The sequence below is a fragment of the Penicillium atrosanguineum genome (assembly GCF_028827265.1).
Source record: "Penicillium atrosanguineum strain IBT 20685 chromosome Unknown utg000003l_segment0_segment0, whole genome shotgun sequence".
Classification (NCBI taxonomy): domain Eukaryota; kingdom Fungi; phylum Ascomycota; class Eurotiomycetes; order Eurotiales; family Aspergillaceae; genus Penicillium; species Penicillium atrosanguineum.
The window spans coordinates 4,701,776-4,714,787 of record NW_026623135.1 but is presented as its reverse complement, the minus strand read 5'-3'; the positions used below and the strand labels follow the sequence as shown (position 1 = coordinate 4,714,787).

Genomic DNA, 13,012 nt, shown 5'->3' with positions numbered 1-13,012 from the left:
TCTGGGGGCGGGATAGTGATGGCCAGTCTTTTTAAGATATTAGGATACTATGGAGAGGCTCGAGCTTCCCAAATCGGACTTGACTTATGTACTATACTTGAATGCGCTGTACATAAGTGTGGTCGTCCAAAATATACACCAAAAAAAAAACATTAATACCAGAATTATTTCCAATGATATTGAAAATAGAATAAAACGTTGGTTATTTCGGCTGCAAAAAAAACCAAACAGCGAGAACCAATCTTGCCCCCGCGATAGGCCACCGCCCGGCAGAAAAATGGCCGCAACAATTTTTTCGTGGAGAATCCAGCGTCGACTCGGGACCCCCAACAACCTTTCCACTTTAGAGTCCAGTTTTCTGTTTGACTCCTGTGGCCCATCATGAAGACTACGTGGAAGGATGTGAGTGCCCTCTATTTCTTCCTTGGTCTGCGAACCTTTTGTTCTAACCTGTTTCACCGCTAGATTGCGCCTGTGCCCACCAACCAGGAATTCTTGGACATTGTCCTGAGTCGTACTCAGCGCCAGCTGCCCACCCAGATTCGTGCCGGTTTCAGGATCGCCCGTATCAGAGGTATCGTCAACTTCTCCTTTATCTATATCCCAGTCGCTGTGTTGAGGGTAGCAGCCTTCATCGAGAAAAGAGAGAAAAAAAAAACTTATCGGGGTTATCGATAAAGCACGATCGCTGACTGAAAATTTCGCTGCACAGGTTTCTACACTCGTAAGGTCAAATTTACTCAGGAGACCTTCTGTGACAAGTTCCAGGCCATTCTCGATGGCTTCCCCCGTCTGCAGGATATTCATCCTTTCCGTAAGTCTTTTTTCTGCAGCTTGATGCCACTCGGGTGGGGTCTAACATCCACCAGACAAGGATTTGATGAACACTCTCTATGATGCCGACCATTTCCGTATTGCCCTCGGTCAGGTCTCGACTGCGAAGCACCTTATCGAACAAGTTTCCCGTGATTACGTCCGTCTTATCAAGTATGCCCAGTCTCTGTTCCAGTGCAAGCAGCTTAAGCGCGCTGCGCTCGGTCGCATGGCCACCATCTGTCGCCGTCTGAAGGACCCTCTCGTCTATCTTGAGCAGGTTCGCCAGCATTTGGGTCGTCTGCCATCGATTGACCCCAACACCCGTACTCTCCTGATTTGCGGTTACCCCAACGTCGGAAAGTCCAGCTTTTTGCGCAGCATCACCCGTGCCGATGTCGATGTTCAGCCCTATGCTTTCACCACCAAGTCCTTGTTCGTCGGTCACTTCGACTACAAGTACCTGCGCTTCCAGGCTATCGATACCCCCGGTATTCTCGACCACCCTCTGGAGGAGATGAACACCATTGAGATGCAGTCCATTACTGCTGTCGCTCACTTGCGCTCTGCTATTTTGTATTTCATGGATCTTTCCGAGCAGTGCGGTTACTCTGTTGCCGATCAGATCAAACTTTTCCACAGCATCAAGCCCCTGTTCGCTAACAAGATTGTCTACATTGTTGTCAACAAGATCGATGTGCGTCGCCCCGAGGATCTGGACCCCGAGCAGCGGAAGGAGCTGCAGGATATTCTGGACTCTGGCGATGTTGAGATGCTTGAGGCTTCTTGCACTACCACCGAGGGTGTGACTGCTGTCAAGAACGCTGCTTGCGACAAGCTTCTCGCCGAGCGTGTGGCCCAGAAGCTCAAGTCTGGTACCAACGCTTCCGGCACCCCTGGTGGCCGTCTGGGTGATGTCCTGGCCCGTATCCACGTCGCCAAGCCCATGGGCGGCGCCCAGCGGGAGACCTTTATCCCCGAGGCTGTCAAGGAGCTCAAGAAGTACGACAAGAACGACCCCAACCGCCGCAAGCTCGAGCGTGACCTTGAGGAGGAAAACGGTGGAGCTGGTGTCTACAGCTTCGATATGCAGCGTGACTACACATTGGGCAACGAGGAGTGGAATCACGATAAGATCCCCGAGGTGTGGAACGGCAAGAACATCTACGACTTTGTTGACCCCGACATTGAGTCTAAGCTGGCTGCTCTCGAGGAGGAGGAAGAGAAACTGGAGGCCGATGGATACTACGACTCCGACGAGTCTATTGAGGATGCTGAGGATGCCGATGTCCGCATGAAGGCTGACCTCATCCGGGAGAAGCGCGTGTTGATGCGCAATGAAGCCAAGATGCGCAAGTCGCTCAAGAACCGCGCACAAATCCCCCGCAGCGCCAAATCCAAGAAGCTCTCCGAGATGAACCGCGCTCTGGACTCAGCCGGTTACGATGTGGATGCTGCTGGCGACCGCGCACGCTCCCAGAGCCAGGTCCGCGGACGTGCTCTTACCCGTGACGAGCCCAACGATGACGATATGGACCTTGACGACCCCAAGCAGTCTATTGCCCGTGCTAAGAGCCGTGCTCGCAGCGTGGCGGCTACTGATCGTCGTAACGACGGTGTTGTCAGCGACGCTGCGCGCGACAAGGCTGAGCGTATGTTCAAGCTGGGCCAGAAGAAGATGAATCGCATGGCCCGACAGGGTGAGGCCGATCGTCACACCACCGCCTCCCTGCCCAAGCACTTGGTATGTGACCCTACCCAACCATATCCCTTGACCAATTCTAACATTTCTATAGTTCTCCGGCAAGCGTGGTATGGGCAAGACCCAGCGCCGTTAAAGGCTCCGCTGGCGACGAAACGAGACCCATTCTTAATCATCGTCGATTGGTTTCTATACCGGGTGCACAATGGTGTCGGGCGTTTGTTTTTCTTTTCATGTTCATTTGACACAGACTTCCATCTTTTCTGGATAAACTCTACAATTTGTGGGGGCCTCTCCCAGTCAATAGGACCAAAAGTTCTTGACTTGATGATATTGCATATACCAATACAGATGCTGTTTCTTGGTTTTTAGTGGATTTGAAGCTATTTGTAGATTTGTGGACCATGCCAATGCCTTTGCACTATGCAGTGTTGTTCCTTCTTTACCTCTACGTCAGCCCCCACCCTCAACTCTTAGCTTAGTTGTTCTTCCAGGGGCAATTCTCTTACTCTAATTCGAATGTGGAGTATCTGCTGATTTCAACCCATGCTCAAGATATGCAGAGTTGTCACACCCACGCATGCTTCCAGCCCTGTAAATCAATAGCGCAGCCGCCAGCTTACGCGTTCAGTAAGCAGAAGGTCGTAGCTGACGCCATGCTTGCTAGCATTCCTTGTAATTGTGATGTTCAATGATGTTCAAGAATCGCGATGTCAGAACCCTCTTGAACACGGATATTCCTGATCCAGAAACGAGCTATGGACTGTCAGTAAAAGGAGTTTCCTTATTATGGACTCTTTTTGCCTTTCCAAGTCACTCATTTACTCTGCTCGGGAACTTTTGTATTCTCACTCTTTCTCTCTTTGAATCGGCAACCTGAGTAACATGCGATATTAACCTCTCTTTTACTTTGCGGGCTCAAACCAGCTGTTGCCGAATTGGTGAACTCGTATTCAGGGATTACTACGGACCTGCTCAATAATGGAGGATTCGGGAGCTACGTATATGTCTCCGTACTTCCTTTTTGATTGTAACTCTGGTCACCTCGAGATGTACCTGGATAGTATCTTCATCGGCGAATAGGAGGAAGTGTGCATGGCCTCGACTGCCATTGTGCCATCTGCTTCTGCTCTGGCTGCAACTTCAGCTACGTCAAATATCGTGAAGCCTTTTTCCAGTGCGCCGGGCTACAGTCTCCAGTCCTCTCGACACGGTATCTTTGTCGAGCACCAGCGATTGTTGCCTTCCCCGTCACCTGTTTTGTCGGTGTGGTCGGAGGTAGGTTGGTCGCGGGGAACTGAGTGGGGAACACCCAGTTCTTTTACCTTTGGCCGGTCTTTGGGCGACGATGATCCTCAGTCAGTATGTCGGCGAACTTCTTCAGTTCCTCCGGCGTCGTCAATTGTGAAGCGGCCCCTTGAGCTGACCTTTGGGGCAATATCGGCGATTAGTCTCTTCTCTTGATCGGGATAGGACAGTCGCGCCCATACTTCGGCGACAATGTTCCGTATCCCTTCCTAGTCTTGTCCGTCTGCGATGAGAAGTTGACGGCGGGTCACCATCACGAAGTCTTCCTCGGTCACCAGGAAAGTATCAACTGGACCTGCTTCAAGCATGCAGCATGTCGATACCTGGGCAAGTAACGTAGACTTATATATTCCACCTATGTAATTTGTACATACTTCAATGAGCCCACTACTTTGTCAACCCAGATTGTGGGATGCCCAGCTGAAGACTTCGAAACTAGATCACTCCATATGCATCCATACATATGTGGTACCATTCTTCCTCTGCCAGATGGGCATTCACCCTTTTTACTCTAGTCGTAATTAAACCGCTGCCACTACCGCCGCCATTGTCATTTCTGTGTCCCCATTCACCAGTCCATAATGGTCCTCGTCTGAAGAGCCACTGCCACTGCCACTGCCGTGTCAACGAGAGCCTGGGCCAGACCCGCTTTTCACAGCTGTCCTCGCCGGTTTTTTGGCCATGACCCTCAGACTGGCCGTAACCCTCTGGATGGTGTCCGTGATCATTGCCCTTACCACCATTCTCCGCACCAGAAATCTTGGTTGGCTGAGGAGACATAGCAGAAGAGAATTTAGGGACCACAGTACTGGCTGATGGTGCATGGGGCCAGAGGGGGGTTCTCGTGGGTTCAATGGGTGATTTTACTGACCCTGACGATGATGACGATGGGATCATGATAGACAAGCAACCTGGTGTGCGGGAAGATAAAGCTGAATATTTAGGATACGCCCATGGGCACACCGTACACTGTATGACTTAGGAACGATGCACAATCGAGCTATTCCTCTTTGGGAAGGCAAGTAAAGGCGAGACGGGGGCCTGATTATCTCGGGATCGACATTGTCGGCGACAGGTCCATTGGCCCAGTCAGCTATGTCGGGACCCTCACATTGCTGACATAATTTATTGTTGGGGAGTTTGAGGCTTTGTGTGATCGGTAGGACACGGGGTAGGCAAAAGGAGCGGGGAAGAGTACGGAGTATCCCAAGGGACTGGGGACCTGGAGGAACTTTCTCACTGCGTGAAGAGTGGAGTAGCGATGTGACGTGGATGGAACTCGACAGATGAGAAGTCCTAGCTCGATCCCTCCAAAGTTGACCTTCCATCGGCGTCTGGATAATTACTTTTCTGGCCTCCTCTTCTCAAATGCTCCATGACCCAGAACTCGTGGACGCTCCAGTCTTGATAGTCTAGAAGAATGACACCTACCTTTGTTTCTATAGTATTTCTTTTTGTAGGGGTTTCACTGTCATGGCGTCCGTCGTAGTTGGATCCAAACGCCACATGCCTTCATCTCTCAGGTCGACAAGGGCATAGCGTAATGACAAGAATCTTCCAGCACCGGTCTTTGAGGGAATGTACAGAAGCACCGAAGCCCTATCACGATATCCAGGACTTGGCCGGACACTAACCTGAAACGATCTCTGGCTTGTCACTTATCTCCAAGAAACTCGACGCCCTAGCTGCACCAGCGCTAAGACACAGTCACCCCATCCGTGTTGCCATCAACATGCATTAGCGTCCTGCAAATACCGTATGGCTCTGAGAGGTATCGGTTCAGCGCCAAAGTCACGAAGCCCTAGAGGCCTATATTGCAGGAGAAGCGCCTCGCTTTGTGGCTTACAGCTAATGATGCCTGGTTGTAACACGGTATTGAGCTGTCTACAGAGTTAGTGGGAATGAGGTCACCGTGGGCCAGTCTCTTGTAAAGTACACATTCCTCAGAAAGGGATCCGCTTTCTCAAAAGGGCTGCGTTTCACGGTTGTCTAGACCTTCCAAGCTCGGGAGAATGGCGGACAACCTTGGAAGTGGCTGCAGTGTCTCATCCAATTTGTGGAACTAATTTTATCGGAAAAATCGAGCAATTAAATAGACTTTGAGATTTCTGGGCAACGACGTAGAAGACTACAGTATTGATGATGCTATCGCAATGACCAGCTAAGTACATAGAGCCTCGAGCGGCATTGATCAGGGCTGTCAGCCTTGAACAGCAAGTCAGCCGACGCAAGACCTTCCGTGACTGCGCACAGTCACCGGCGGCCAGAAAATCTCTAGATCGCTAGCGAGATAAGGTCACATCAGATTTTGATTGGATATCACCTAGGAAGGAAGGAGCGTTAGCACTTGTCGCGACCCCCTTTTTGATGATTTATTTATTTTCAAATCCTAAATTTGCACCGAAATTTCCAAGTGAGTTCACCGCAGATCACGGAAGAGGCTTGGGCTGAGTGGGGGCTGAAATCTTCGGGATGCCGAGATTGCTCTTCAGCTGGATTTTTCTCAGGCGCTGTTGAGTGTATATAGGGAGTAAGAGATAGGTCTAGCCCATAGCTGGTCAAGTATAATATCATGTCAATGCGATTGTGATCAAGGTCGATCACGGTGACATGCAGCTGTCACCAGGTGGTCAATACGGGATCGATGCCGAGTCGGTCGGAGTCGGGACAGCCGCAGCTGGACTCGGTGTGCCGATTTGGGCACGGTGGAGCCCACGGCAGGCTCAACGGATCGGAATTCTCTGCGCGGGAGTCGTCCGAAGGCTCACCGATAGTGGGTCTGACTCTAGTCCGACCAGCTTCCCTCCCAGCTCTGCCCACTTTGAAAGCTCTTATCAGTGCTGCGGTGAACTTCTTTGACATCCTCCATACTGGAACGTGCTCGGCGAGATTCTATATAACAAGACCTGAACCCAGGACAGGATGACGCCCTTTTTGCAGGGTTGAATGCATGCGTAGAGCCTACCAAGCTTTGTGAAGATCCATTGCCTAAGACCGGCTCGTGCGCCGGCCCTCGTTCCTGTTGAAGAACCCACGGCCGCCCCACTGAGTAAACAGAGATTTTCTACAGTAGAGTCGAATTCTCTCACTTCAATGGATAGTCAGCCCACTCGTTTCAGTACGGCTGATACCTCCTACCGTTAGCCGACTCGATCAAGTAAAACTCGGAAAATGGCGCTCGTCAGGTGCTCATCGTGACGACACTTTAGCTAACACATTTAGCCGTACTATACCTGCGTCCAACCACGGAAAGCGTCCGTTGTCAGGAACATGCCTTTCATTCGCCGTTTCCAGGACGGTGACCCAGTGGCCCTAAACTGCATTTCGCAGGTTTCTAGAACAGTGGCAATGCTCGGCATTCCCCCCCCTTGCTGAGAGAGCATCGGATTGTGTACACATTCCACCGATCACGGATGCCCGCCACCTGGAATGTTCCCTGTAGAACATACCACTGCATCCAGGCGGAGAGTCAACAAGCAAACAATGCAAAGACCGCCCTTGGCAGGGACGATCGAACCTAACACAGCACACAAATAACCAGATCTAGTCTGTAGACAATGCCTGGAAGGACCTCACGTGGACATCCCCCCCCATTTCCGTCGTCAAATTCCTCTTCTCCACCCTTTTGGTGCTCCACCCCAGGAACCCTCCACGGAGAGGGACTGCCGTGCCCATGGAGTTATGGAGTAATTCGAAATTTCCTCCACCCAATCCCGGCGCAAACGTGGGACGCGAGATCCGGGCCCCCATTTTGCCTGCCATGGTACCCCAAGGGGAGACGACCGAATCCGAATCCGTTGTCATGGTCTATTTATTTGCCTCGTCTCCCCCCCTTCCCTCCAGCTTTTTTTCTTTCCTTCCTCCATTCCCTCTTCTTTAATCTATTTGGACCCTCAGAAGTATTCTCCACTTGGAGTTTATTCATCATGGGTGTCTCCAACTTTATCTCCAGCTTGAAGAAGCCTACTGCGGAGGAGTCCCGGTTCTCCTCCCAGGCTCCTACTCCTTCTCGTGCCGACTCAACCAGTGCCGAGAAGGATAACCTGACCATCGATGATAGCCCGGTCAAGTACTTGACATGGCGCTCCTTCATCCTGGGTCTGTGTGTCTCCATGGGTGGCTTCATCTTCGGTTACTCTACTGGTATGGTTCCACTTACAGATCTAGAACGATGAGATGTCGATTCTAATTGGTCTCCACAGGTCAAATCTCCGGTTTCACCACCATGTCCGATTTCAAGATGCGTTTCGCCGAGTACAATGCTGCTACCGGGGAATACGCCTTCAGCAACGTCCGTAATGGTCTTATTGTCGGTCTTCTGTCTATCGGTACCATGATCGGTGCCCTCGTGGCGGCCCCCATTGCCGACAGAATCGGCCGCAAGCTCTCCATCTCCTTCTGGGCTCTGCTCCACATTGTCGGTATCATCGTTCAAATCGCCACTACCGACAAGTGGTACCAGATTGCCCTCGGTCGTTGGGTCGCCGGTCTTGGTGTTGGTGCTCTTTCCAGCGTCGTCCCCATGTACCAGTCCGAGTCCGCTCCCCGTCAGGTCCGTGGTGCCATGGTTAGTGCTTTCCAGCTGTTCGTCGCCTTCGGTATCTTCATCTCCTACATCGTCAACTTCGGTACCCAGCGCATTGATTCCGCTGCTTCGTGGCGCATCACCATGGGCATTGGCTTCGCCTGGCCTCTTATCCTGGGTATTGGTACTCTCTTCCTGCCCGAATCCCCCCGTTACGCCTACCGCCACGGCCGTGTTGAGGAGGCCCGTAATGTTATGTCCAAGCTGTACGGTGTCCCCACCAACCACCGTGTTGTTGCCCAGGAGATGTCCGACATGAAGCAGAAGCTCGATGAGGAGAAGGCCGCTGGCAGCGTCCCCTGGCACGAGGCTGTCACTGGTCCCCGCATGTTCTACCGCCTCATGCTCGGAATTGCTCTCCAGTCTCTGCAGCAGCTGACCGGTGCCAACTTCATCTTCTACTACGGAACCTCCATCTTCCAGGGTGTTGGTCTCAGCGATTCCTACGTCACCCAGATCATTCTCGGCGCTGTCAACTTCGGTATGACTCTTCCCGGCCTGTACATTGTCGAGAACTACGGTCGCCGTAAGTGCCTGATGGCCGGTGCTGCCTGGATGTTCATCTGCTTCTTGATCTGGGCCTCCGTCGGTCACGAGATCCTGCACTCCAACCCTACCGACCACGCCGCCGGTGTGACCATGATTGTTTTCACTTGCTTCTTCATTGTCGGCTTTGCCTCCACCTGGGGACCCATCGTCTGGGCCATCTGTGGTGAGATGTACCCCTTCCGCTACCGTGCTACCTGCATGGGAGTTGCTACCGCCGCCAACTGGACCTGGAACTTCCTCATCTCCTTCTTCACCCCCTTCATCAACAGCGCCATCGACTTCCGCTACGGTTACGTCTTCGCTGGCTGCTGCTTCGCTGCTATCTTCGTTGTCTTCTTCTTCGTCAACGAGACCCAGGGCCGTACTCTTGAGGAGGTCGACACCATGTACGTCCTCCACGTCAAGCCCTGGAAGTCCGCCAGCTGGGTTGCCCCCGAGGGCATCGTGGCTGACCTCCACTCTACCCACGAGCCCAAGGAGGGTGCTGGTGAGCAGCAGCAGCACGAGGGTGCTGAGATCCAGGAGGACTAGATCCTCTTGGAATTTTGATATCCAGACCAAAAGGCCGGCAGGCCATTGGCGTTATGTATTTTTTAGTTATGAATCCCCATGTGTATATTGAACACTCATCTCTTTGCTTGATCTCTTAATTGGAGACAGGATCTAATATGGATCGAAATGGTTATAATCAACCATAATACAATTCAATCTTCACATCATGAAACATTCTTCCAAATTTTTGTAAGTAAGAAACCAATCGCCACATCTCGAATGGAAAATTTATTGGTTGCCAAACTTCATCCCAGCAGCCTTTCTCGCCGCTCCATAGACAGCTGCAATATCACCCTTGGCACCCTGCTCAGCTTTGACATCCTGCAAGAATCCATCCGTAACTTCAACGTTACGCATGTGCTGGCCACCCTCCTTGGCCAAGTTCGACGCATGTCTCAGATCCTTCCGTGCCAGATCAACAGCAAACAGCGGCTCCTCGCGTTGGTAGTAATCACCAGTAATCATACGCTCCGCATATTTAGCAAATGGCCCGGGAGCAAACAGATCCAACCACTGCTTCATCGGCCCAGTGCCAAGACCCGTAGCCTCAGCGGCAGTAAGAGTCTCAGCAAGAACACCAACAGTGTTCAAGATGAAGGTATTACCCAACACCTTCATAGTCGAAGCGCGTCCGACATCGATATCCGCACCCGTCCCCTCAGATAGATCAATCGTCGCCTTGGCAATGACACCCTCGAAGAAAGGCTTCACCTTGGCAATAGAAGCCTGCTTACCAGCTGGCAGAACAATCATCTGTCCCATGTCCGCCATGTTAGGCGCGCCGAAAACAGGACACGCGACGAAGCCGGCTCCACGGGCAATGTAGGCGGCCTCGGCACGGCGAGAGGTATCAGGGTGAACAGTCGAGCAGTCGACGAAGGTCTTAGATGACAGGTCGATGTTATCAGAAAGTGTGCCGGCGATCACTTCTTCAAGGGCGGGGTCGTCGCCGACACAGATGAAGATGACGTCGGCGTTCTGTACGGCTTCGGGGATCGTATTGGCGACTGTTGCTTTGCCGTCGAGGGTTGCGGCGAGAGTGGTCGCGCGGGCGGTGGTGCGGTTGTACAGGATCAGGCTTGATTGGGGACCCTTTCTGGCGATGTTGGCGCTCAAGCCCTAGTCTTTGTTAGCTCTAGGTTTTTGAGTCTTGGGTCTTTGAGTCTGGAAGTGGTGGGAAGAATGGTGTTGGAGGTGGAGGTGGAGGTGCATCCCGGGGTAATATCAGGTATAACTTACACGGCCGATATTGCCGAGGCCAATCCAGGCGACGCGATTTCCAGACATGGTTTATAGATGAAGATAGATGTAATTGAGAAATAGTCAAGAGCGGAATGCGTAGGTGAAGTTCAAGCTTCAACGTGGGGCAGCGTGGGGTAGCACGATATCAATTGGGGGGCCTAGTATTTAGCCGGATTTCGGATTGCATACAGTTACATCCTTCAAGGACAGGCAATTTCTATAGCCTTATACTAGCTGGACTCAATGATTTTACTATCGACATCGGCCTTCGGATCGACTTTGTCAAGCAGTGACTCACTGAAGCCGAGGCCGAGATGAAGAATGCTACGCGGGACGTGCGGATCGTGCGGACCGCGCGGGCCTTTGTCGTCTCCGGATCTTCAATCTGGTCACTGGGCTCATTTGATCCATAAAATCCTAGCATTCCTTCCAAAATACATTTCCAGAATCCTCTATAGCCGGGATTTCCCGGCATTTTCAACAATAGTGACGTCTTGGAAAGGCAGACCCAGATACTGCCACATAAATGCGAACCTGCATCAGATTAGCTCCACTCCACTCCACGTCAATGAACAGACTCACCGATCACTTCCAAAGAAAGGCTCCTCCTTGCCATACTGATTCTTCACCCAGAACCATGGCGCCCCATACGCACCTTGATCCAACGCTTTTTGCGTATTGGCTGTCAAAGCCTCCTTGTACTCAGGGCTCTGTGCCGCGCCTAGGATCGCCTTGATTTCCTGATCTGAGTAGTTGTGAGACTTGAGCAGCTCGGCCAAGTGCTCGGGCTTGCTGATGTCGATGTTCTTGTGGTACATCCACTCCCATAACGAGAGGAAGGTGGTTTCAAATCGCTCCTGTGAGTAGGTGCGCTTGATATAGATCATACAGCGTTGGGGCTTGGTTGTGAGCTTAGGTTGATCTAAAGATACCTGGGATGCATACCATGATTGAGAGGATAGGGAAGAAATCCGGGGTTTTGATCGGGGGCACGCCGAAGTATTTGCATGCGCGCTCGGAGTCGAACTTGGAATAGTTCGCTTTGGCGGGTAAGGTCCATGGTGGTTTATTTCCTGGTTGCATGAGAGCAATTTCCATAAATGTATCATGTATGTCACTTACCAGAGCCAACATTGATGCCCCCTAAGAACACAGGATGGAATCTTCCAGGATTAGTACAATACCACAACATTCGAAGACTCGACGGAGACGCTCACTCAACCTCCACGCCGTGCGACTCTAGCGCCTTCCGGTTTTTCCTCAAATAGAGGGTCGCATAGTACGAGTAGGGCGAGACTAAATCTATCAGCCATCCGCCACATGCCGAATCGACATAAGGCCTGCAGGCAAGCCGAGTCTTCGAGGGGGCATACCACAATCGACGAACGCGTCAATCTTTCCAGACATGGTGTAATAACGCTGAATCAAACGATGAGGTGATCAGCCTGCGTCTGGGGTTGGGTATATAACAGTAGGTGGCCCTCGGGTGGAGTTGGGGACGGACCGAGGCTGTGGGGTTGATGAGTGATCATGAATTTCCAAGGTTGCCGGCGGCCTCCATCTCCGTGCGTCCATTATCGGAATGTTTGTTTTGAATTCTGTTGACTTTTGAATGAACTGTGTACGCCTGCATCTTTGTCCAACTGTCTGGAATATTTGACATTGTCTGCATAAGCTGCATGGGGGATGTTGGGGTGCATTCAAAAGGCTTGGCGCAATACTATGCTACTCGACTATTTACCCTCAAGTGCTTGACTTCTTATACTCTCCCACCTCGACACCAAGCGTCGACAAATATTCCCAAACTCTCGATCTTGCATTCCCTGGGATCCACTCATCACTCGAGCCTGAGTCAGGCTGCAAAGCGATTCCGCAACGTGGCGAAGCTCAACGTATTTCGTCCCTTCGCCGCTATCCCTAATTCCATACAAAACACACTTTACAGCTCAATAACTGTAGATAGATTTCAATCGATTTTTCCTAGAGCTATCAATTATTATCATAAACAAGACATCGTGATCTGGTAGTAATTATGTAACTGATATAATATATCTATCAATTACCGAAAATTCCCCTGCCCAAGTGGCTGCAGCGACAAAATAAATATGTCTAAGATGCAACACACTCTGCATTGTCTAGTAACTTAGAATTACTTTAAGTGGCAAATTCATGAATACAGAACGCATAGCAATACTTGAAACATCCTAAATAACCAATTGTTGGTGAGATAGGAGTTGTAACATAGCGCTTCTACCCTGGGT

At 51.3% G+C, this 13,012-nt stretch overlaps 5 protein-coding genes across 5 annotated transcripts; 3 read left to right on the top strand and 2 right to left on the bottom strand.

Moving 5' to 3' along the window:
- Window positions 1-381: 381 nt before the first annotated feature.
- On the top strand, window positions 382-2,651 carry N7443_005215 (putative GTPase NOG1; the record flags this gene model as incomplete). The annotated part of the gene is made up of 5 exons (XM_056885271.1): window positions 382-402; window positions 466-574; window positions 713-814; window positions 870-2,557; window positions 2,610-2,651. 5 exons carry the CDS (start codon window positions 382-384, stop codon window positions 2,649-2,651), a joined length of 1,962 nt encoding a protein of 653 aa, XP_056743549.1.
- A 959-nt stretch (window positions 2,652-3,610) lies between these two features.
- On the top strand, window positions 3,611-4,158 carry N7443_005214 (alcohol dehydrogenase; the record flags this gene model as incomplete). The annotated part of the gene is made up of 2 exons (XM_056885270.1): window positions 3,611-3,877; window positions 3,994-4,158. The coding sequence occupies 2 exons, from the start codon at window positions 3,611-3,613 to the stop codon at window positions 4,156-4,158; spliced, it is 432 nt and encodes a 143-aa protein (XP_056743548.1).
- Window positions 4,159-7,749: 3,591 nt separating this feature from the next.
- N7443_005213 (sugar porter family MFS transporter) lies at window positions 7,750-9,488 on the top strand (the record flags this gene model as incomplete). The annotated part of the gene is made up of 2 exons (XM_056885269.1): window positions 7,750-7,966; window positions 8,026-9,488. 2 exons carry the CDS (start codon window positions 7,750-7,752, stop codon window positions 9,486-9,488), a joined length of 1,680 nt encoding a protein of 559 aa, XP_056743547.1.
- A 249-nt stretch (window positions 9,489-9,737) lies between these two features.
- N7443_005212 (NAD(P)-dependent oxidoreductase) lies at window positions 9,738-10,796 on the bottom strand (the record flags this gene model as incomplete). The annotated part of the gene is made up of 2 exons (XM_056885268.1): window positions 9,738-10,628; window positions 10,749-10,796. The coding sequence occupies 2 exons, from the start codon at window positions 10,794-10,796 to the stop codon at window positions 9,738-9,740; spliced, it is 939 nt and encodes a 312-aa protein (XP_056743546.1).
- A 407-nt stretch (window positions 10,797-11,203) lies between these two features.
- Window positions 11,204-12,158, bottom strand: N7443_005211 (putative DSBA family oxidoreductase; the record flags this gene model as incomplete). The annotated part of the gene is made up of 6 exons (XM_056885267.1): window positions 11,204-11,285; window positions 11,334-11,650; window positions 11,697-11,824; window positions 11,874-11,914; window positions 11,969-12,047; window positions 12,125-12,158. The coding sequence occupies 6 exons, from the start codon at window positions 12,156-12,158 to the stop codon at window positions 11,204-11,206; spliced, it is 681 nt and encodes a 226-aa protein (XP_056743545.1).
- Window positions 12,159-13,012: the final 854 nt, after the last annotated feature.